The following is a 22,550-nucleotide window of genomic DNA, read 5'->3' on the forward strand; positions in this document are numbered from 1 at the left end:
TGCTGAAACATTATTGGTCAGTGGCTTGTAACCATAAAATCCTAGAGTTTGAAGAATCATTGAATACATGTTCCAACTGTACTCGGATTGCTCAACAGTGCACTGGAATCGTCAGCACATTCCCTTGTTATGCCTTAGGCTACTTCTCCTGCAGTTTTTCTCAGCAGGTACTCAGCTTGTCATACTATCAGCTACGTAAAAATTACATTCCATGTCAGATCACTTGATTGAGCCACTGAGTTGCTGCCAAAGAGTGTTTAGGCCATCAAGTATTGATATAAGGAGGGCCACCCCTTACCAAATTTGCCTTGTTGACAAGTAGTTAGCTACTCATGCACATTTATGATAGCCATCCATCCATTTTTAAACTGTTTATCCATGCATCATTCATTTTTTTTATTAAAATAATTATAATTGTATGTATAGGGAGCATCTAAAACTGCTGTTAATTCCAGAGCTGAGAGCTATTATATCATATTATATTTGAGCTGTTACATAACCTTGGTAACACTATGCATAATTACAGAGATACAGAACTCTAGTATAAGCCTTAAAAATCTAAATTTTACAACACCACACAGGAAGCCGCCAGTTAATGATACCATTAAAGCAACAGTCAGCAAGGACTCTGTTCCAATAGTAGAATGAGTGTTTAATTGGCTATTATTGGGCTTTTTGTGCATTTAACATGATAAGCCATGTTTGAGGTTGATAAATGGTAGGTGAATGTTTGCCTGTGGGGTTTGCCGCTCTATTGGGGCTATCGTTTACTCTTGCAATAAACCCGCTGTTTGGATTTCCTGCCTGACGTGTATAAAATTAATAAATGGAGGAACCAGCTGTGTAAACAGTAATATCTATCTGTAAGTGACTTTTAACACTTCAGTGAGACTTTGAGTTTTGTTGTTTTGTTTTGTTTTCCTGGCAACCAACCAGTGAACTAACACTCTTCTCATAGACTAATGTTGGGTTGTTTATTATGGGTCAGCCCGAGCTAAAGGTCATTCCCTGCAGCAAGGAGATTGCAAAAGTAACATGAACTAAAAAAGGAGTGAATAAAAGGTGAGGCTTGAGAATGCCACCAGACTGCAAAGACAGTAGGACATTGAAACACATTCATTCATACACATGTTCTCCAGTTGTAACCACCCTCTTTAACCACTGTGGGTTATCATCTGAATAATCCAAATTGTCTTGGCTTAAAAACCAGACTTATTTGAATTACTGGTCCGTTAATTTCTCCAGTGCAGATTAGATGCCAGTAGTTCCAACCTTTATATTAGTCCAGTGAAGTGAGAATGGCATGCAGAATGAGACAAATAGAGTGCCAGCAATCATAGGAATAAATGAGATGTTTAAATGATCCCGTAAACTATGTGTATGTCTTCAGAATTGTTGTTGTGTAATAGCTAACCAAAGATATGTATTTTGAAGTATTTAAAAGCTTCCTTAAAATAACCTGCTTAAGCAAGTAGCCCATTTTATTTTAATCCTAGTACTTTGAAATGTTGTCAGCATATATAACATCTGTTTTTGGCTGCACTAAGATTACAAATTGTGATTGGGGTGCCTCAAGCCATAAAAATTGCAGTGTGGATTTTCTAAAAGAGTGTTATTTGGTCCTTTTTCTTGCCTTCTACCATTGTCAGGAAGATTTTTCTCACTATAAAACTTAATAAAAGAAACTTACATGACAGCGGATTTAGACCATAGCTCTAAGTGTCTAGCTTGGGGGAATGAAACAGGACCTGTAATGCTTGTTTCCAATTCTAATTTTTAAATCTTTTGCTCTACTAGAGTAGCTATGAGTGATTCACATTTAAAACAAACAAACAAACAAAAAAAAAAAAAAAAAAATCATTTGTTTAATCTTGTTGGTGCAGCCCATGTTCATGTACTCCCCAAGCAAGGCTCTCCCATAGAGGCCCCATGCCTTTAAGACAGATTTCTTCTGATGGGGTGCCCCTTGCACACAGCAGGTTTGCACAGCAGGTGTGTGGGACTGCTGTGCTCACAAGCAGACCTTCGTGCCCGCAAGACCATATTACACTTTATGCGACCTCAATAAAATGCAAAAAATGTTTATTTTAACCGCTGACCACATTTCAAATAATCCGAAACGGTAAACTTATATATGACAGAAAATAAGGAAAAGCGTAGAATTAGCACTTGGAGCTTGCAGGATATGGCAAGTTAACTAACAGTGTGCATTCTTGCTGAAAGTAGTGGCTTTCAGAGGGAAGGAAAAGTGTGGTTCTTGGCTCTGTCTTATAGTAACGCTGTTATTATGCTTTAGCCTGAATGTAAATGAACCTAGAATAAGACAAACTAGCGACCCATTTTAGCTTCTTAAAATTGCAACATCATAAAGCGTTTTCTCTGTATTAATGTTTTCACACTACAAAGAACACTTTACAGATTGCATCTCTAACCTGTGAATATTTAGTAGTGTTACCATGGTGAGCCAGGGACTTCATAGAACCCAGTCTGTTGCAGAACCTGTTGGCATGAATTTAGGTCCTAACTCACCTGATGTGCCAGATGGTTTGCAACTCTGAACCATCTGGGAAATTGTACTTGGAGTCTTTTAAAAGGGCAGGCACTTAAAAAAAAAAAAAAATACTTGGCTGTAGATTAGATGGCCACTGGGCTACATCAACCAATCAGATCAATACACTACAATAGAGTGTTAAAGAGGAAAAACAAGCCCCAGTCTGGGGAAATTTGAAACCTTTGAAGCTAACTATTCCATAAGGAAAATTTGTGCATAAAAGACGCTCATAGACATTCAGTTTCCCCCCAAAAAATTCTAGGCAGATGGCTGTGTGACCCATCTGTCTGTTGTCACACCTTAAACACTCCTGTAGCTGTGACCTTGATAGGCTTCCTGACGGGTCGCTGTTGCCGTCATGATCTGTAGAATCTTTCCAGCTACCCAATGGTGAAGTCAAAAATACTTGTTTCCTAGAAAGATGCATAAAAGTCCTGGCTACCGCAAGCTAATTTTAAAAATGTTTTCAGGTGCTAAACACCTTTCATCTCCAGTTTGATTCTGCAGTGAATCTGGCTCACAGCTTCACCCTGGGAGTCTGTAAAAAGGGATAAAGTTTTGGCTTGTCTGTCAGGACTATTTGTAAGTCCTTGTGTTGTATGAGGGCGGTGTTGGAAGAGAAGTGTGTCAGAATGTGTTCTGCTGTTGGTGTGTGAGTAGATTTGTCATTGGCTGGAAAGCTGCATTGTGACTGTTTAAGGCATCCTTTGCATTAATGTAGCTTTGACTCCAGCATTTTCTGACATGCTGTTGCATATAATCTGCTCCAGTGCTTTTAAAACTAAGATAAATTTGATAAGTTGTGTGTTGCTTTTTATTTTACCAGACAGGCTTATGTAGCAGGATCTAAATTTATCTTTGTAGGTAATCATTTCAAGTTTAAATTTAAATTATTTTGTTCCTTTTTAAAAAATCTGGCTCCCCCTGATCTAAATTTTAATTCATACTAGCGCCACTATTCATTCTTTTAATTTCTGTTTCTTCATGAAACTCCTCTCCTTCCTGCAGATTTTTAACTAGTTTTGTGAGGGTCTCTTTATTTGCCATCCTGTCTATGTGGCTCAGTTTCATTCCCTGTCCCCCTCTCTCCTGCCTCATTGTCTCTGTGTCTGACTCAGAGTAGCTGTGTCTGCTTCTGTGTATTACATAAGAGTTTGATTCTATAAATATCTGCAGGAGTGACCTACAGCTAATACGTGTGATGATTATGGAGAAAAGCTGAAACCTCACATCCTGGCACCCTGAGGCAGTGACAGACAGAAGAACTTGTGGAAGCATGTGGTTTTTCTTGCGCTGAGCATGTAAAAATTTTTTTTTTTTTTTCATTTCGTTATCGCCTGCTTATGTGCATGTGTGTCGCCTTCAATACTGTGTACTTGCTTGTGACCATGGTAACTGTAGAAACAAACTATAATTTAATAGGCGCATTTCTGTTTTGTATTTTGTTTTTTAAAAAGAGGTGGAGAGAGAAACACAATCTTAGCAGTCTCTTGGAGATCCTAATATTGAATAATAATGGTTTAAAACATACACAGGATGTGACGAAATCAATGGCAAAATTACATTACAAAATTACATTACATCCTGCTCATGTCTCTGTAGTAGGGGTGAAATGATTCTCCAGATCCATGGGTAGTTTGTATCTTCTTTGTTTTTATACTTTTCGTTCTTAATTATTTCCATTTCATTTGAACCACAATAATCTATAAATGAAACATCAACCACATCTCCACATAGCTCAAATGCGGATCAGTGACATACACGTCACCAAGCTTTATTTTGCAACCTATATGGCTAAAACCACATGGTTTAAAAGATGCCTTTAATAAAAAATAGTGGAGGAAATGCTTAGCTAACAGTACTTTATTAGTGGTGATATTGGTAGTGAATCTTCAGTGTTTTACTTCTCATTTCTACCCATCGGCCCTTTATGGCTGATGGGGTGTTGTCGTCACCCTGGCAGGCAGGCGGGTGGGTGACATGGACACCCAAGTTTGTGAATGTGATAACTTGAGAACAAAGCAACGTAGGAGTTTCAAATTGATAACATAGGTGTATCTACTAAAAATCTTGGACGAGTTCGTAGCTCAGTGACCTCAGCCTCAAGGTCATGGGTCAGAGGCCAAGTTTTCTAAAAATTTTGTGAATGCGATAAGTTGAGAACAAGGCAACATTGGATTTTGAAATCCATACCATAGGTGGATCTATTAGGAAGCTAAGGGGTACCCCTGGCTACTGCCAGTATTTTTTTTTTTTTTTCTTGTCCCCAGTACATATTGAGTTACCTCGTAGTAAGGTAACTTTTTGTATTTCCTGTAAACCATAGAAAGAAGGCTAACCTGGATTATGATGCAGTATTATGTACTATGTCGTAGACCACCACTGCTTGGGACTATGGTGAAAGTTGGTGTACCAACAGTTGTTATTGTTCAGGCTCAAATCTGTTTTGGCATCATTGCATTTAGAAGAACATGTTATCTTACATTGGGATCATACTTACGTTGACATGTTTTCAAAACCACACCCATTGTGGAAAAATTAAAATCAACAGATAAATAACCATGGTTCTAAAGAAGTTAAAAATGCAATATACCGAGTAACATATTAGCTTTGTGAACACTGTAGGTAAATCTTTTCAACAGTTTGCAAAACAATAATAATCAAATTTTAGGATATGACCACAGCAACTGAATGAGTTAAACCGCAACTCACTTCAGACTCCTTAAATTTCATCCCAACTAAACACCTGGAAAGTTTAATGACAGTCACGACACTATTGCAAAATAAAATTGTTATGATATACAGTCATGTGAAAAAACTGTTTTCACATGACTCTGTGCAGTCCTATTAAATGGAGTACCCTCCATGATTTAATACCTTGTAGAATCACCTTTTAGCAGCAATAACTTGAAGCAATCATTTTTTAATTTTTTTTGGTATCTTTTTTGTATTTTTGTAAATCAGTCTCTCACATTATTGTGGAGGAATTTTGCCCGACTCTTCATTACAATTTTGCTTCAGTTCAGTTAGGTTTGCATGCATTCATTCATGCACAGCTCTCTTTATGGACTGCTGGAGCATTGTAATTGAGTTGAGTTCTGGACTTTGACTGGACCTTTCCAGCACCTTGAGTTTTTTTTTTTTTTTTTTTTTTTTTTTAGCAACTCTGTTGTCGATTTGCTGCTGCAGAATCACTGTCTGGTTGCATGAACCAATTTAAAGACTTAATTTACAGAGGAATTCATGGTCAAATTACCTTGCAAGGTGTCCAGGTCCTGTGGCCGCACAGTGAACCCAAATCATCACCCCTTCGACCACAGTTGGTATGAGGTGTTTGTGCTGATATGGTATTTGTTTTTCACCAAAATAGCTCTATGTGCAGCCAGACACCTCCAATGGAGTGTCACTTGCTTGTGGAGTGTCACAAGCAAGTGTCACCAATCTCTGTAGATTTGGTGACACTTGCTTGTGATCAATCAAGTGAATTTGATGAGCTGTACCTAAAGGTGTGCATAGTTTTTCACTGGATTGCACAATGTCCTGTGGAAACTATTTTTTTCATACGGCCATAAGCTAAAGTACTCCAAATTGCCTTTGTGGCAGTTCCTGTTGCAGTGTATCGCCTGCACCACATTTTGCTGTGATGATTCACACATAGATGGGTAGATTGGTGTTGGCTTCACAAGGATAAACCAACACCAGCAAAACTTTTGCAACTGGTAAAGATAGCAAAAACAGCCTAAAAGAGCTTTTAGTAATAGCTGTCAAAGTTGATTAAAACCAGTTATGACTATGTCCATGGGAGGACATAGCTGTCACTGTGTTTGTCGCTGTAGGCTGTGCTTCATTTATTCTGATTCTGGTTGTGACACATTTGTTTAATAGGTGTAAACACATGCAGCAGCGCTGGTTATGCTGTCTAAATGTTGCACTGAAGCTGCTGTACTTCTGCACTCCTGTGATGTATTGATAGCAAATCTGTCATAGAAGAACTGCTGATTCAAATAGTTGTACAGCAGGTTATATTCACAGCACCATACATTAAACCACAGGCGCAGCAAAAGGCTGAACAGTACTCATAGCCAGCAGTTTCCTGACAGATCAAAGTGGTTTTATGTTGTTCAAAATTAAATCAGTACTAAGCAATTAAAATGCATCACACTATACTTGCAGTATCTACTTGCACTGATGTGTACCGTATGGTCCAAAACAAGAGGGGAATCTAATCTATAGTTAATAATCTTCTTTCACATTAAGAAAAGAGAAGACAGAAAGGTGTAAGTACAATAGAAGTAGCTTTATAAGTAGCAGTCCAGTCCATTTACAATGTTAACCTAAGGCTGTGAATTACTTTCATTTACTTGTCTCCTTAGAGATGTTTAAGGTTATTTTATATGTGCCCACCAATAGCCTATTTAACAGTTACAGCTAACGTCTAAAAAAAAATAAAAAATAAAAATCTTAAAAAGACATTGACAAAAATTCCCCTGAAGCTAAGATCCTCAGGTCGCAAGGCTAACAGTTAACTGGCAGAAACCCTAAATAAGCTTTCTAGCCGTCACTAGAACAATGGACAATTTTCCCCACCTACAGCGTAGTGAAACATGTTTTTCTTAAAAGCGAGACCAGACCTATTGTATGCAACTATAAAATAATGGTATGTGAATATGTTTCCTGTTTCTCTTTCTAAAAATGTTATGTTTGACCTTTACTAACAAAGGTTCAAGAGGTACTCATCAGAATGATTACATTACCAAGTTAACTTTTTCCACTGATAACACATTCTGCTTATAGTTTGCAAATCAGTAATGGTGTTATCAGAAAAGATAAGTATGATCATGATTGGTCGCATCTTTCCTGTTCATTGTCAAATGTGTCCCTGAGGGCTACCCATCTTGATTGCGTGTCTGATTAGTTTTGCTTCTTTTATATAAAAGTCTGGGAGCAGTTTTCTTTTAAGCTCCGTTTCATTCGCTCTTTCAACTATTAGTGAGTCATCTGTCATTGTGCAGAAAGATGAGGCTATGCCGAGCTGCTGACAAAGCATGCTATCTTCACCAACTTCCTGTCCAATGGAGCAACAGCGCACACTTACTTCACTCTGGGCCGGAAAACCAGTCTTCATCACCATGGAGACAAAAAGGAAGTGGTGGTGTGAAATTGTCTGCAAGTTTGATAGATGGAGGAAAATAAGCACATGAACTGGATGGTCATATGAGAGCCTGAAACATGAAATAGCTCTACTTAACATTATATGGTGTGGGCTAGGCGCAACTATAGTCAACTATAGTGAAGTTTATATACAACATTTCCACAAAGGCACCTGCGCAGATGTTTAGCATCAAGGTAGAAGCTATAAAAAAATCTTCATTTGTAAAAAATAGGGCAGCATTGTCATCCTGGGTAGGCACTTTCTCATGTTTCCCTTTGCTGTTTTTATGGTTGTGAAATTTAAAGGTAGCAACAAGGACATTTGCTGAAACTGTAACTCTACACAAATGGTCATATGAGGGTAGTTTGGGGAAAAATGAACCTCGAGGGACCCATCGTCTCTTTTATCTAACAGATATTTTCATCTCAATTGTCATTGCTGAACACTAGTGTCCTCACAGACACGTGTGTGTGTCTGTGTCTGTGTGGTGTGATGAGGCATTGTCTCTGCTCTTGTGTGAAATGCAGCTTTGTTGAATAGGTGACATCTCCCTTGTGTACCCAGGATGCATCTGTTGTATTACGTCACTGTGACGACAGTGCCTGTCACAACAGGGTGCTGAACCATACTTGGATATGACATCTGTGAACTTGCGTCCAGGTTCAAGTGGCAGAACAGGCTCAGATTATACACTTGACCAAAATAAATTAATATCACGAGCCTGTGGGGAATTAGCCCTACATCTTGGCTGTGCTGGGAATTTGTTAGTCATTTGTTACAGATTTTTCTTAAATTATTAATGCTGAATGTCTACATTTTAATATAGCAGTTTGGCCATATATAATAATTTGAGAGTGGACAAGATCATAGAAGTATTCTTCCACGCTCAACCTGTTAATACAGGTCTTCACCCGACTGTGACTGGTATTATGAACTTTCTTTTGCATACTGTCTCCAACATTTCTGCAACTTTACAAGGCTGCAGTTGATCTCCAATGGTAAAAACATTGGATACCTCGTTTAAGTGAGATGCTGAAGTTGTGATATGACACCTCATTATGCATCTCAGCACAATCCTAGCTGTAAGCAATGTAGAAAACTTAAATCACATTTGAGACTTGGCTGCAGAGGAACATGCACATGTCTTGTTATTAATCAGTCAAAATGAAATATTTAGGCTATTCCCTGCACCGTCATCACGAGTGTGCTTGGTGGAATGATTGGAGGGTTATTAATAGATTCAAGCAACCTGCTAGGAAGCCTGCCGGCAGCCAACAACAAATACTCAAGCACACACACAAATACACACATCGTATGTGTATCAAGCTGTGCCTGATTCATAACAAATGTCAGGTCTGTGCAGTGCAGCAGTGTGAAGCATGGCCAGCTCCAAGGGAAGCTCCTGCAAATGTACCTTAGGTGATCACAGCTCTCCTGTTCACTGTATAAGGTTCGTTGAAGCATCACTCTTGAAATTCAAGGTAAACGTCACTGGGGGTTTTGAAAGGATGAGTGCTCAATTTTTAGCTAGTAATGAGGACACCCCAGTTTCTTTTAAAATTGCATTTCAGAGACTAGAGAAATGGCATTGCACACTGAAAAGAAAATGTCATTATGCTCTGAACTGTAAACATGTTCTATCAAGAAGATTAGAAAATAGCAGGGCTTCACAGACTGCAGGATCTTGAAGAAGCATATTAAGATTAACTTTTCTGCACACATTCTCTTACTCCTACAAATCCACGTTATCTAGACTCTATTTATGTCTTGTATTAGACATTATATAGACATTACAGGCCTCGTGTCACTCTTTTTAAAGTCCCCATTTCCATCATTGTCTGTACATTTAAAAACAACGTCAAACATTTGCATTTTCTGGAGCATTTCCTTTTGATTCTCTTCACTGCCTGTCCTTCAGATTTGTAGATGACATGATCCTAGAAATGTAATCTATTAAAATGTTCACATTGCCAGTTGTTCAGTGCTGAAGATTATCATTAATTGATGGCCCTGGACACATTGGTTAATCCTCTTTTAAATAATAAAGCACAATAACTTGTATATCTGCTTTAGTGTGGGAGCATCTTAAGTTACAAATTCATCCATCAATGTTTTGTTTTCAGGACCCCAAATTTCAGATATTTCAGTTATGTAGGATTGATAACTGTAATATTAGAACAGCCAAACCGAGCACAATCTATGTTCTATCTTAACTTTCTTTCCACATTGTGTAGAAACATAAAATTAATGAATCCTTTAAGTGTTAATTTCCTCGGTCACTACATCATATTTTGTCTAGTATTTCTGGGACCTCTTATACACCACATGCTTCACAGACATGCTTTAAACTGCTTTGTTTTCCTAGATGCATGACTGATTGATCCTGTTTTTGTGTTTTTCTTTACACAGATAAACGAGTTAAGCCATGTCCAGATTCCCATCATGCTCATGCCAGATGACTTCAAGGCCTATTCTAAGATTAAAGTGGACAACCACCTGTTCAACAAGTAAGTTCTTTTTTTAAATTCAAAGGTTATTGTGCATCACAAAAATAAATGTTTTTTAAATTAAGCATAAAGGAGTAACAAAACATGCTAAATAGCATTCATGAACTCTCCATTATGTTTCTCTGATTTTTGTGTACACACAGGGAGAACATGCCTAGCCATTTCAAGTTCAAAGAGTACTGCCCTCTGGTGTTTCGAAACCTCAGGGAGAGGTTTGGCATCGATGATCAGGACTTTTTGGTAAAAAAAGACTTGTACCATTTGTAGTATAAGATTGGTTTAAATTTGAATATTGGGTTGTCACTTACTAAAGATAACCATGTTCTTTTTACAGTTAGTACATGTTTCACAGTCTAATTACTTTAACAATCTAAGCACACTTAAACATGTAACTACTCCAAAACAAATGCAGTCATCTTTTCCCTCTTTTGTTTGAGCCCACTCCGTCTTTAGTTTTTGCTCTTTCCCAGTAAATCCCTGTTTCCTGGTGCAGTCAGTGAGTTGGCTGTATTTGGAGGTCATTGTCTCCCAGCTCAGTGCAGCTGTCCTTCTTACATGTTTACATTAGGGCTCAGCTGGCTGCAGTCGGTGGGCAGTAGGAGTTGAAAGTCACCGGTCCAAAATGCCACATTGTCACTATTAAACTGATTTTCTGTATTAGACACTTGTTGAAGACAGAAGGTTTAAAGGTTTGTTTGTTACTTTTCATGGTGCGTAATGTCAGAAGTATTAGTTTAATGACCTTCCCAAAACATAGAGTGCAAAAGTAACCATTATGTTAAATAAATTATGAGAAAAATTGGCTAACACTGCAAAAACAGTATACATTTAAGCATTTCTTTAGCGTGTTGAGCTTGTTACGCAAATAATTTCAATCTTGCACTAGGACTTGGTCATTTCTTAGTTTTCATACTTTTTAGCAGTCTCAAAAAGCAAATCTTCAGTAAGCTTCTAAACATAAGAAGAAATTATATTGTTGTTTCTGCCACATAACTCCAAAGTTTGTTGTCATTCTGCAAAATAAGCAACATAAGCTAACAGTTTAAGAGAGGGAGTGAGTGGTGAGGAATTCTTAGAGAATGAGGGATTGAGCCACAGGGTATTGGATCATCTTACTTGTGAGCTCCAAAGTCTGGGCAGCAGCTGTTTGCGTCTGTGTGTAGCTTTGGCTGGGCAGCAGCCGTAGGGGTCAAACCCTCATATGTTTAGACTAGAGTGTGGGAGGTGGTGAAACAATAAGAATGCAGATCTACTTGCTGTATTTCTGAGCTCACTCACAACTGTGCACTACCTCAGAAATGTAATTTCCTTATCAGCTATTCAATAATGAGAGGTCAATATGAGTTCTGACTCTTTTTCAAAACAGATTTTATAGGGAAGTGAGGATTGTCAAAGAGCAAAGATGACATACTGCTGTCATTTCATTGTGCACATCCTTATCCTTGTTTCATCTTTGTTTGTGCTCTGTGTTTGCAGAACTCTCTGACACGCAGTGCTCCCTTAAACAGTGAGGCCCAGGGACGCAGCGGGGCCCGCTTCCATACCTCTTACGACAAACGATACGTCATCAAGACCATCAGCAGCGAGGATGTGGCCGAGATGCACAACATTCTAAAGAAATACCATCAGGTGAAGAGGGCTTTTTTAACTATAGTGTATGACTTACTGTCTATTCTTCCATAGGAAGAAATAGATTATGCTAGCCCATGGCTGATAGCTGATGAAAATAACATCACAAGGAAAAGGGACAAGCTGTTGTCTTTAATACTGCAACTTCCTATTGATCTTGCAGTTTCAGTAGTGATAAAAAAAAAAAAAGAAAAACTTTATGGGTTCCATAGTCATGCCATGTCCTCGGATAGCTGTTGTAATAGGAGCCCCTTACTCCCTTTACTCTGTTTATAATCTCTCAGGAAAAAGCTAAGTTGTGCTTTGCTCTTTCTTTATTCCATAAACTCTCCCTGTTAGTACAGGCATTAAGTATCCATTGTGACTGAAAAAAGGGTCATATATTTGTCTTCTTCACTCTTTCTGTAGTTTATTGTTGAGTGCCATGGCAACACGCTGCTTCCTCAGTTTCTGGGGATGTACCGGCTCACAGTGGATGGGGATGAGACTTACATGATTGTTACTCGCAATGTCTTCTCTCACCGCCTTTCTGTCTACAAGAAATATGATCTCAAGGTAAGAGGGAAGGAAAGAAGAACACACGAAAAAAAAATATAGCATGAATGTGAAAAGAAGTTAAATCTGTGTCTTCATTTTTTGTTTTGTTTTTCTAAGGGGTCCACTGTGGCAAGAGAGGCGAGCGACAAGGAGAAGGTATAGTCACCTGCTGAGAGCTAAGGTCCACTCTTATACATAATCATGAATACTAAATATCTGGATAGGACTCTTAGCCATACCTGTCTGCTTTGAGCAGTAAATGATATCAATTAAAATATTAGCTAGAATTGTTAATAAAAGTAAAAGCTTTAGATTTCAAAGCAAACTAAACAAGTCCACCAGACTTCCACTTAAATTTGCAAAGTGTTGCTTAATGAAGTTCTGAGGGGATTTGTGAGTCAGTGTCATCTTAAACAATGTACAGCTGTGCTGTGTACCCTGCCGATGTCTTGGTTCTGGTACTACTGAACAGTCCTGGCAGTCTGAGGAATAGTTTAAATATAGTATATTAAACGTGACTATTTTGTTTAAATAACATGTCATAGGAAAGCCGTGTGGACGATTAGAGAATGAGAAAGAAAACAACCTGTTTCCAGTGTTTTCAAACAGTTCCAGGCTCACTGTCATCACCCAAATGGTTTAACTAACAGGACTCTGGTGTCTGCTTTTGTTTCCCTTTGGGTGGGGATGACAGTAGCAAATATCCATCTCCTCCAGGTAGCACCTACTTTGTCACTCCATTCCCTTTCTAGCCACTGCATGGTATTTTTGTTCCTTTTAATTTGCTTCATTCCCTCTAACCTGGCTTCTGCTGATCCATTAGTTCCCCTGCTTGCTGTCTGTGTGTGAAAGACGGATGGTTGTGTGCATCTGCGCGTGTGACTCCATGTCTGGCTGTTTGTTGTTGTAGTGTTTTTTTTATTCGGACAGATGTTGTCTCATGATTGAGTATGTTGTGTTTTCTATGTATTTGTCTGGTTGGTTGGTGTGTGTGTGTATAAACAGTGTATATGAGCAGGACATTTTGTGTGATGGAAGTTTTGCTGTTTGATGTGAGAAACAGCCTATTTTTTGAGCTTTTGGCTGCTTGAACAGAGTCACTTGTTGAAAATGAGTTGTCACAGAATTTGCAGAAATCTGACTGGTTTTGTCTTTTGTGTTAAATGTGTATTAGCTAACAACAGTTCAAATGGTTACCTTACCTGAATAGAAGAGTTTTATTTAGCTGTTTTTTGTTTGTTTTGGGTTTTTTTGTTTTTTTCCTTAAGGTTGAAGGTTTGATCTAGAGCAATGATACTTACAGACATCGTCTTTGATTGCTTTGCAGTGCAGTGTATCAGCTTAGCAAGATAGAAAACTCACTGCTCTTTTCATTATCTGCATACACATTTATTTCTGCAAAGTTTAGTCTTTGCCTGTAAAAGGTATTTACATAGGCTGCCCCAGTTTTGAACCACAGCAGCTTGAAGCGAGTTATATGGGGGGCTTAATTGTGGAACACCATGCAGTGAGACATGGAAGACTTCAGGGAATCCCTGAACTAAATATAGGCCCCTGTACATGGGGGAACAAGCAAAATATTATTATGGTTAAAACAGATGAGTGGAAAAACAAAGCAGCTGAGGATTTAACACACACGTGAGCCTACTATGTGACCTCTTTTCGTCTGCAGCGCAGCTGTGTGAAGCACCATTTGCTGTCTAGCAATAGAGATTAAGAAGCAACAGGATACATTTTGGCAAACTCGCATGTATTAAGTCAGATGTTATATTTTCCGAGACAAACTGTCACTCTTAACTTAAACTACAACAACAATTTCAGAGAAGTTGGGCCGCTGTTTAAAATGTAAAATAAAAATGGAATGCAAATCTCATGAACTCATATTTTATTCATAATAGAACAAAGAAAACATAAATGTTTAAACTGAGAAAATGTATTTGTAATTTAATGGCAGCAGCACATCTCAGAAAAGTTTGGGCAGGTTTGGACTTGGGGCAGGAATGTTGTCCCAGTCTTGTCTGATATAGGATTCCAGCTGTTCAACAGTCCTGAGACATCTTTGTCATATTTTTTGTTTCATGGACCAGATGTTTGCAGCTGGTGTAAGGTCTGCATTACAGGCAGGCCAGTTCAGCACCTGGACTCTTCTATTATTAAGCCGTGCCATTGTAATAGCTGCAGTACGCGTTTTAGCATTGTCTTGCTGAAATGTACAAATGTGCCCAAAAAAGACATGTGAATGGAAGCACGTGTTGCTCTAAAACCTAAGTATGCCTTTCAGCATTTATGGTGCCTTTCCAGATGTGCAAGCTGCCAATTCCACAGGCATTAATGCACCCCCATACCATCAGATGCAGGCATTTAAACGGATGCTGACAACAAGCTGGATGGTTCTTCTATTTAATCAAAAACTATTTCAAACTTCGATTTGACTGACCACAGAACAGTCTCTTCTATTATTTACTTATTATTTACTATTTACTTTACTTCTCTGGGCCAAACAGTAGTGCTCCTGGATTATGTTCACGTATGGCTTCTTTGCAGGGTAGAGAGCTTTAACCTGTATTTGTGGATGGGACAGCGAACTGTGTTCGCAGACTGTGATTTCTGGAAATGTTCCTGAGCCCATGCAGTGATTTCCATGACAGAATCATGGATGTTTTTAATACTGTGTCATCTGACGGCCTGAAGATAACGGCCATCCAGTATTGATCTTTGTTCCTTCCACACAGAGACTTCTCAGAATCAGAGTCTCTGAAACTTTTGATTGTAGTCTTTGAAATTTAAAGTTGAAGAACATTATTCTGAAATTGTTTCCTACAATTTGTAGACCGAGTTTCTTGTGGATTGGTGAACCTCTACCCATCTTTACTTCTGAAAAACTCTGTCGCTCTAAGATGCTCTTTTTACACCTGGTCATGTTACCGACCCATTGCCCGCTAGCCTAATTAGTAGTAAAATTTTCCTCCAGCTGTTCCTTTTTTAGTACCACTTACTTTTCCAGCCCTTCATTGTGCCGTTGCAAAGTTTTGAGACATGCTGTTGTCATCAAATTTAAGATGAGCTAATGTTTTTCACGAAGTAATAAAAGTTCTAATTTTTAACAGTTTTTGATATGCTTTCCATAGTTTGTCAATAACGTGGCTTTATGGGATTTGCAAATCATTGCCGCTTGTTTTTTGTTTTGTTTTGTTTTGTTTTGTTTTGTTTGTTTTTTTGTTTTTTAGATTTTATTCAGCATGCCAACTTCTTTGGAACTGGGGTTATACTACACGTTGTTGCCTGTAGGTTGTATTGATTTCTTTGCTTAGTTTAACTTTTAGCTAATAGGCAATACATAACGAAATAACAACAAGTAACAATACGTGAAGCTTCTTTACTCTAATACTTATCTTATAGTTAAACTGCAGAGTGCAAAATACAGCATCTGATCACACATACATTTACACCAGACTTTGAACAGATCTCACAGAGTTAACTAAGGTTCAGCCTTTAGAGATCAAGCTCTGGCCACACACACACACACACACACACACACACACACACACACACACACACACACACACACACACACACACACACACACACACACACACACCCCCCACACACACAGGAATACAGACATGCTTAAGTTACGTTTGCTCTCACACACTCAGTGGGGTCAGTAAGATGTCTAAGAAGTAAAATGGTGTCGAATAAGAATAAAAAAGGGAAACGGTCCATTTTGCTCAGTCTGTATTCTTAAAAAAAAAAAAAAAGTTTTAAAGAAACGCACACAAACAACAAGCACGGCAGAGTCCTCTCCTGACTGCATGGCCCTCTCCCTTTCATGCATGCATCTGCATGGTATATATAATGTTTTTCTGCATCCTTTACGAAGTTACATGATTTCAAACACATTCCGATGTGTATGAACACCGGCCTCATTCTTTTGCACATTGTGGGCATTTTCTGTTCTACTCACGTATGACATGTATATTTTTTTTTTTTTTTTTTTTCATGAAATAAATTCTGTGGTTCTTGTAGCTGCTGTCTCAGGGGTTTGGCTGTCAAACAGCAGCAGCAGCTGGCTTTTCTGACACATTTTATATACAGCATTTACCAGAAAAACAGTCAGGTGGTTGACACCTTAATTTATTTTATTCTCAAACTAAGTAGAGCTCAAATGAGGTTATGCTGGTCTTATATGGGCCTATTAAGTCATGTTATTTATATTATTTGTGGTTAACCAGGTATTTAGGACACTGGCAGTAACTCATGAAACTCTTACTGATAAAGATTTGTGCAATGACAGCATTTTATTTGGTGATCTGTAAAATTTAGAGGTTGTGTTTGTTTGTCATAAATAGTCGCTGGACATTGGTTTGTGAAATAGAACTAATATCACCACTAGTCTCTGTTCAGTGGCTCGAAACCGCATTTATTTTCTTTTTAAATAAAAAATAATGTCCTCTCTCTCTCCTTCACAGTAGAAACAGCTGGTATCCGGTGGGGCCACATAGCTTTCATGTGGCCATATGAATGAGTCTGAACTCCTTGTTATTTTATCTTTCTTCCTTTGTCCGGTAATTTTAATCCCCTAGAAAAAGTTCCACGCCTGATAAGTTGTTTGGCAGGTTCATAGGATGCAAGTAAGTTTACAGTTGTTTCCTTGCTCTGCTAAGTCCCAGATCCTTGCTCCATAGAGTAGCTTTGCCAGGCTGCTTTCTTTCTCTGCCAGGTGTTTAAGCTGGGAAATGAACAAACACTAATGTAGGCGGTGCAGAGTAATGCCTTTATGTAATATCGATCTTAAATTTCGATGTTGAAGCTTTAGAGGGAGTCTAAAAAATTTATTTTAGGTCGATGTGTAGTAGGAAAACGGTGTAACCACAAAACAGTGTCATCTTTTTACATCTTCGTTGGATGACTGTGGTCATGACTGTGGTGGAGACTGATACGCACTTCTTGGCACATCCATTGTAAAGACATCAGATTTACAAACGTCTAGACGGGTCATGCAGATCTTTCGCGCTGATGCCCTTTCCAACCCTCTACCAATCTGAAAACAAAACTATTGTATTCTGTTACATTTTAAACACTTTGCCTTTACTTCCAACTTCCTTCCTCCCTTCCTTTCTCCTTTCTTCTTTCCTCTCCTCCACCCCTACCGTCCCTCCCTCGCTCCCCCTTTTCTAGCAGCCACCCCCATCAGAGGATGCCCCCCCACGGCCCAAATCTGGTAATGTTCAGCAAAGGCTGCAAACACTGCGGATTGCCACGCGCTTTTACTGCGCCATGAAACACGTAAGAGATGTAAGAGAACCAGGGCTCATATACCAGGCATGATCTATTAAATCTATCTTATTATTTTATTTATTTATTTTTGTTCTTTTTGTATGGCCGAACATTTCCGTTTGTTCTCCAGGCTGATCCACTGTTATTTAAACGCCATATTTTTTGCAAACATTTCATCCATTTACAGTCACATTTTGGTCAACTTGTCAGTAAGTTTTAGTTCGCCGAGTGATTCATTGTTGTTCCCAGCATTCACTCAGTGGCACCTTTTATTTGAAACACTGGAGAGCAAGAAGCAGTAAAGCAGGACGATTTGTTTTTAAACTTCACATTTTGATGTCTCTTCTAAGCCACTAAAGTACTGAAGAAAATGAAAATGTCTGTGTGATAAGGAGAACCTTAGACCTGAAATACTGAAGCGAAACATACTTTTCTATTCTTGTTCACAACATAACTTGTTTTGGTGACCATGTTTCATTGTTTTGCAGAAATACTCCAGTATATTGAAGCCCTGCTGGTTTTAGGTGTTCTGCTTTTAGTACAGAGGCAGCAATATGGTCATTGGGTCTTTAAAGAGGGTTTTGTAGAGCAACTAGTAATCGTGCAATCATGGAAACCCACACAAAACTAATAATTGTACATAAATTATGTACGCACTCATAAAGACACGTTCTGTCCTCAAACATAACAGTGTTAAATGAAGTAAGTGGCTAATTTTGCATTTACGTCTGAGTGGTTATAATACATCTGCTGATTTGCTAGTAACTGATACCAAAGTGCTGGATAACAAAACTGAAATTAGGAAGTCTTCATAATGTACAGACTACATGTCACTGATGTAAAAAGTGCACTGTAACGGTGTATAAAGGTATAAAAATCAGCAGACAGCAAAACTACGAGATTTATTTCAAGCCAGCTGACAGGAGAAAAAAGAAACAACATTCGTTTTCAAGGCAGTGGAAAAGTTCACCTGTCATACAGTTTTGTAAGGCTCATCAACAACCTTTCCTTTTTTTCCTCCCCTCTCTCAAATAAATCTTTCTCGCTCCCTCAGCGAAGCACACCAGTCAAGTGTCAAACCCAAATTATTTTAGTCAGTGTAGCTGAGAAAATCGATGAGAGTGCAACTGAAAGCATTATTTTTTTTTTTTTTTTTTTTTGTGACTTGGAGGAGCAAGTCGAAGGAAGGCTTGGGCATGGAAATAATACAGTTGAAATGAGCCCACAGAAAGGTGGATGAATTGCCAGATTTGGGATGTCTGATCCGGGTACAGGCATCTAAAATGTTTTGGGTTATTTTCGCCTTTTGCAGTCAGCCTCATTTATTTTTATGTCGCATCTATATTCAGTCAAGAAAGTTATACATTTCATTTATTTATTTTTCATTTGGAGGTCTATGTCTGTATATATATGTGCTCAATTGTCCAATGTTGTGAGAGATATTCCTGTAAAGGCGTCTTCTGTATGTATTTGTATATGTGTGCTGTCTGAGTTTGTTCTAGTGCCACAAGGTGTTGTGTGTTGCTGCTCCTCTCCTGCTGCCATAGAAACATTGTAGTAGCTAAACTGCTGCTGCTGCCCTCTTACCTCATTTCCTGCTCTCTTTTTCCTCAGTGACTCAGAACTAGGCGCCTCCCTACCCACGTATCACCTATTCCACCTACAGGCTGCTGGTAGTTTTGCAGCAGCATGGTTGAGGAGAAAATTGATCCCTGTAGACTGACATTTAAATAGGAAATTACTTCCTTCTGCTTCTAGGCTGAATAATAGCAATTAGTCTCAAAGCTAAAGTGGCTTTATAGAGTTATAAAAAAAAAAACCCATCTTTTTACCTGCAAACCAATATTTGGTATCTGAAAAGCATCCTAGTAGAGCAAGAGTACTTCTGCGAAACTAAGAGAGTGGATGCTTTTCGGAGTCTACTCTCGTGCCATAAAAGGACCTGTAGTGGCTTTGAGTTGGACGTTCTTTTTTTTCATGACACGAAGTATACGGATCTACCAGATGCATTTAAAACGCTGTACAAATTTCTGTACAATTTGCCAGAAAAATGATGATAATACAGACAGGAAATACATTTAAGTGCAAGTGATACGGGAAGTTTTAAACTTGGAGCATCAGGTGGATCTGTACCCTGCTGTGTGCATGTTGCATGCATTGTATTAAACAGTCAAAACATTCAGCTCGAAAAGAGGAAAGCCTTGGTTTGGACAGACAGCTTGTACCCTGTTAGCCAACTCGTGTTATGTTACCAGTAGTACTTGTTGTGTTTGGCTGAAGCAGACAGGCTTATCGAACAAACCACAGGCTCAACGCCTCATATATGTGAATGGGGTATTTCAACATGCAGGATTGTTAGGCCGATGCAATTACATGCACTCTCAGTATGAGTCATTTCTAAGATTAGAATTAATCTTTCTAATCGTGCTTTTTGAAATACCCCCTAATGCTTAAAGTTGAGCAAGACTGTGCTATCTTTAAGTCCTGTGTAATGACACATATAATGTCTTGTGAGTATTCTGGGGAAAAAACGATAAAGAATACAGATGCTGGTGTTACCACTTTAATTTGATATTGTATTCAGGTATGTTCAAGTATAGAATCTGTGTATGATTGGGTGGAGTGATATTTATTGACACTTCCTCATCTGCACTTGATTTAAGCACCAGAATTCTGTCTGCACATTTTTGCCCAGGTCTGCTGTATACAGTACCATGCTTTTTGGGTTTGTGTTGTAGTTTTGGCTGTTTCTATCTGGTCACTAATCTCCAATACTAATGGGCAGGCTAAAGAGCTGCCCACCTACAAGGACAATGACTTCATCAACGATGGGCAGAAGATCTACATTAACGAAGAGAACAAGAAAATGTTCCTGGAGAAGCTTAGGAAAGATGTGGAGGTATGTGTTCGACATGATTTTTTTTTTTTTTTTTTTTTTTTTTTTTTTTCTTGTCAAATTGTGATTCAGCTTTTGGGCTGTCTGTTGGTCCCATCAATGGCTTTCCATGCATTAAGTGCGGTATGTAGCCAGATGTGAGGTAGCAAGTCATGCTGTAAAATAGAGCTGGGCGATATAAGATTTTTTCATATCACGATATGTTTTTTTCATCTCAGGCGATAACGATATATATCACGATATAAGCCAAATAACTATATTTGTAAGATTTAAATGTGCTGTTGCTCACAATTAAAATTTGAAATAATTAGCAGCTTGTTTTAATTAAAATATTTATTTCCCATAATAAGTTCAACAGGGCAGATGTACTTAAGGAACATGAGACTTCAGTTTCAGATAAATAAAGGCAAATATTGCAAACTACACAAAAGGCAGCCGCTAAAGCGTTTAAGTTTCAAAATAGAACAAACAAAACAGACCACTAAATTGTCAATTCCACTTAGAAAGAAAATATTAATTCTAAAAATAAATCTTAGGTCGTTTTACAGAAGAACAGACAAAATTGACTAACTTTTGTCAATATCAAATAAACTGAGAACTAAAAGGAAATTCTTAATCTCTCCTTGTTGTATAGCTTAGCTTTTCAAACAGTTTTAACAGTTACTTTAGTCTGACAAAAGCCGAATGACAAATTAGCGCTTTCAGTCAGAGATTGAGCATGCACCGCTTTATTGTATTTCCAGACTTGCTTTCGGCACAATTTACAGTGCGCGCTACTCTTGTTTTTTGTCAGACTTGAAATAGCTGAAATACCTTCACACTACGGAACTTCTGTGGCCCTTCCGTTCGACAAGCTCTCCGGCATTGGAACCATCATCTGTTTTTTCTTCAGTAACCTTCGCTCACGCTCTCGGTTGATTTTTCTCTAGTCGGCAAACTCCTTTCCTTCATTATCCGGGCTGCACGGCTGCAAAAACAAATACACAAGTGCGCCTTGGCGCTTGTGCTGTACGTAACAAGTCACGTGACGTGACGCTGCGGCTGTGATTGGTTCGGCTCTGCCCTACTTAATTTGGATTGGCTGTTCTTTTTTTTTTTTTTTTTTAAGAGGACAAGAGAGATGAGGCCTATCGCAATAGTTTAATTTTTCTATCGAGAAAAAGTTATTTCGCAATACATATCGTTATCGTTTTATCGCCCAGCTCTACTGTAAAAGATCTTACTTGATGTCACCATTCATTCATCACTAGTTCATTTTATATTTTGCTACAAACTTTTAACTCAACCTCTATTTTTTTTTTCCCTCTCATCTACTCCTCCATCACCACACATTATTTTACCATCCTGCCTCCATGCACCGTCCTCAGTTCCTGGCCCAACTGAAGCTCATGGACTACAGTCTGCTGGTAGGGATCCACGATGTCGAGCGAGCCGAGCAAGAGGAAGTGGAAAGCGAGGAAAACGAAGCCGAGGAGGAGGGTGAGAGTGACGGAGGAGGCATTGGGACCCCCCCTGACAGTCCCAGCAACACCCTGGATAGTACCAAGCCACTGTCACCTGGAGAGTTCGACCCCACCATCGACGTCTATGCCATTAAAAGCAATGAAAGTGAGTGAGAAATGCAAGGAGAAATGCAATCCTTGCATTGTGATGGCTGTATGTAATCGGAAAAACAAAACAACAAAGAACTAAGAGCTCCCCCTACTGGCAGCTTTGGTTTTCACTGCATTTATCACATCTGGTATTCAGTCTCTCAAGGAGATTATTTGTGAGAAATGTGCATACATTAAACAGCATCTGCTTTTTTCCCCTCTACTATGCAGTTGTATGGTTTCTTATTTAGGGTGTATTTGCTTTAAACTCCAGGTGCTCCCAGGAAGGAGGTTTATTTCATGGCTATCATAGACATCCTGCAGCATTACGATGCCAAGAAGAAAGCTGCGCATGCCGCCAAGACTGTCAAACACGGGGTACGTAGCTGCATAGAGACCCATTATTTCA

General features: G+C 38.7%; 1 protein-coding gene across 1 annotated transcript in view; it reads left to right on the forward strand.

Annotated features, from left to right (window-relative positions):
• The window catches only part of pip4k2aa (phosphatidylinositol-5-phosphate 4-kinase, type II, alpha a), a 29,553-nt gene that overhangs the window by 2,790 nt on the left and 4,213 nt on the right, over nt 1-22,550 (forward strand). The window contains exons 2-9 of the mRNA XM_031750007.2: nt 10,113-10,210; nt 10,354-10,450; nt 11,687-11,839; nt 12,248-12,394; nt 12,494-12,532; nt 20,439-20,552; nt 21,917-22,157; nt 22,416-22,519. Coding sequence (XP_031605867.1) covers nt 10,113-10,210; nt 10,354-10,450; nt 11,687-11,839; nt 12,248-12,394; nt 12,494-12,532; nt 20,439-20,552; nt 21,917-22,157; nt 22,416-22,519 — 993 coding nt within the window. The remainder of the gene's footprint in view (nt 1-10,112; nt 10,211-10,353; nt 10,451-11,686; nt 11,840-12,247; nt 12,395-12,493; nt 12,533-20,438; nt 20,553-21,916; nt 22,158-22,415; nt 22,520-22,550) is intronic.

Source organism: Oreochromis aureus, linkage group 9, assembly GCF_013358895.1.
Source record: "Oreochromis aureus strain Israel breed Guangdong linkage group 9, ZZ_aureus, whole genome shotgun sequence".
NCBI lineage: Eukaryota > Metazoa > Chordata > Actinopteri > Cichliformes > Cichlidae > Oreochromis > Oreochromis aureus.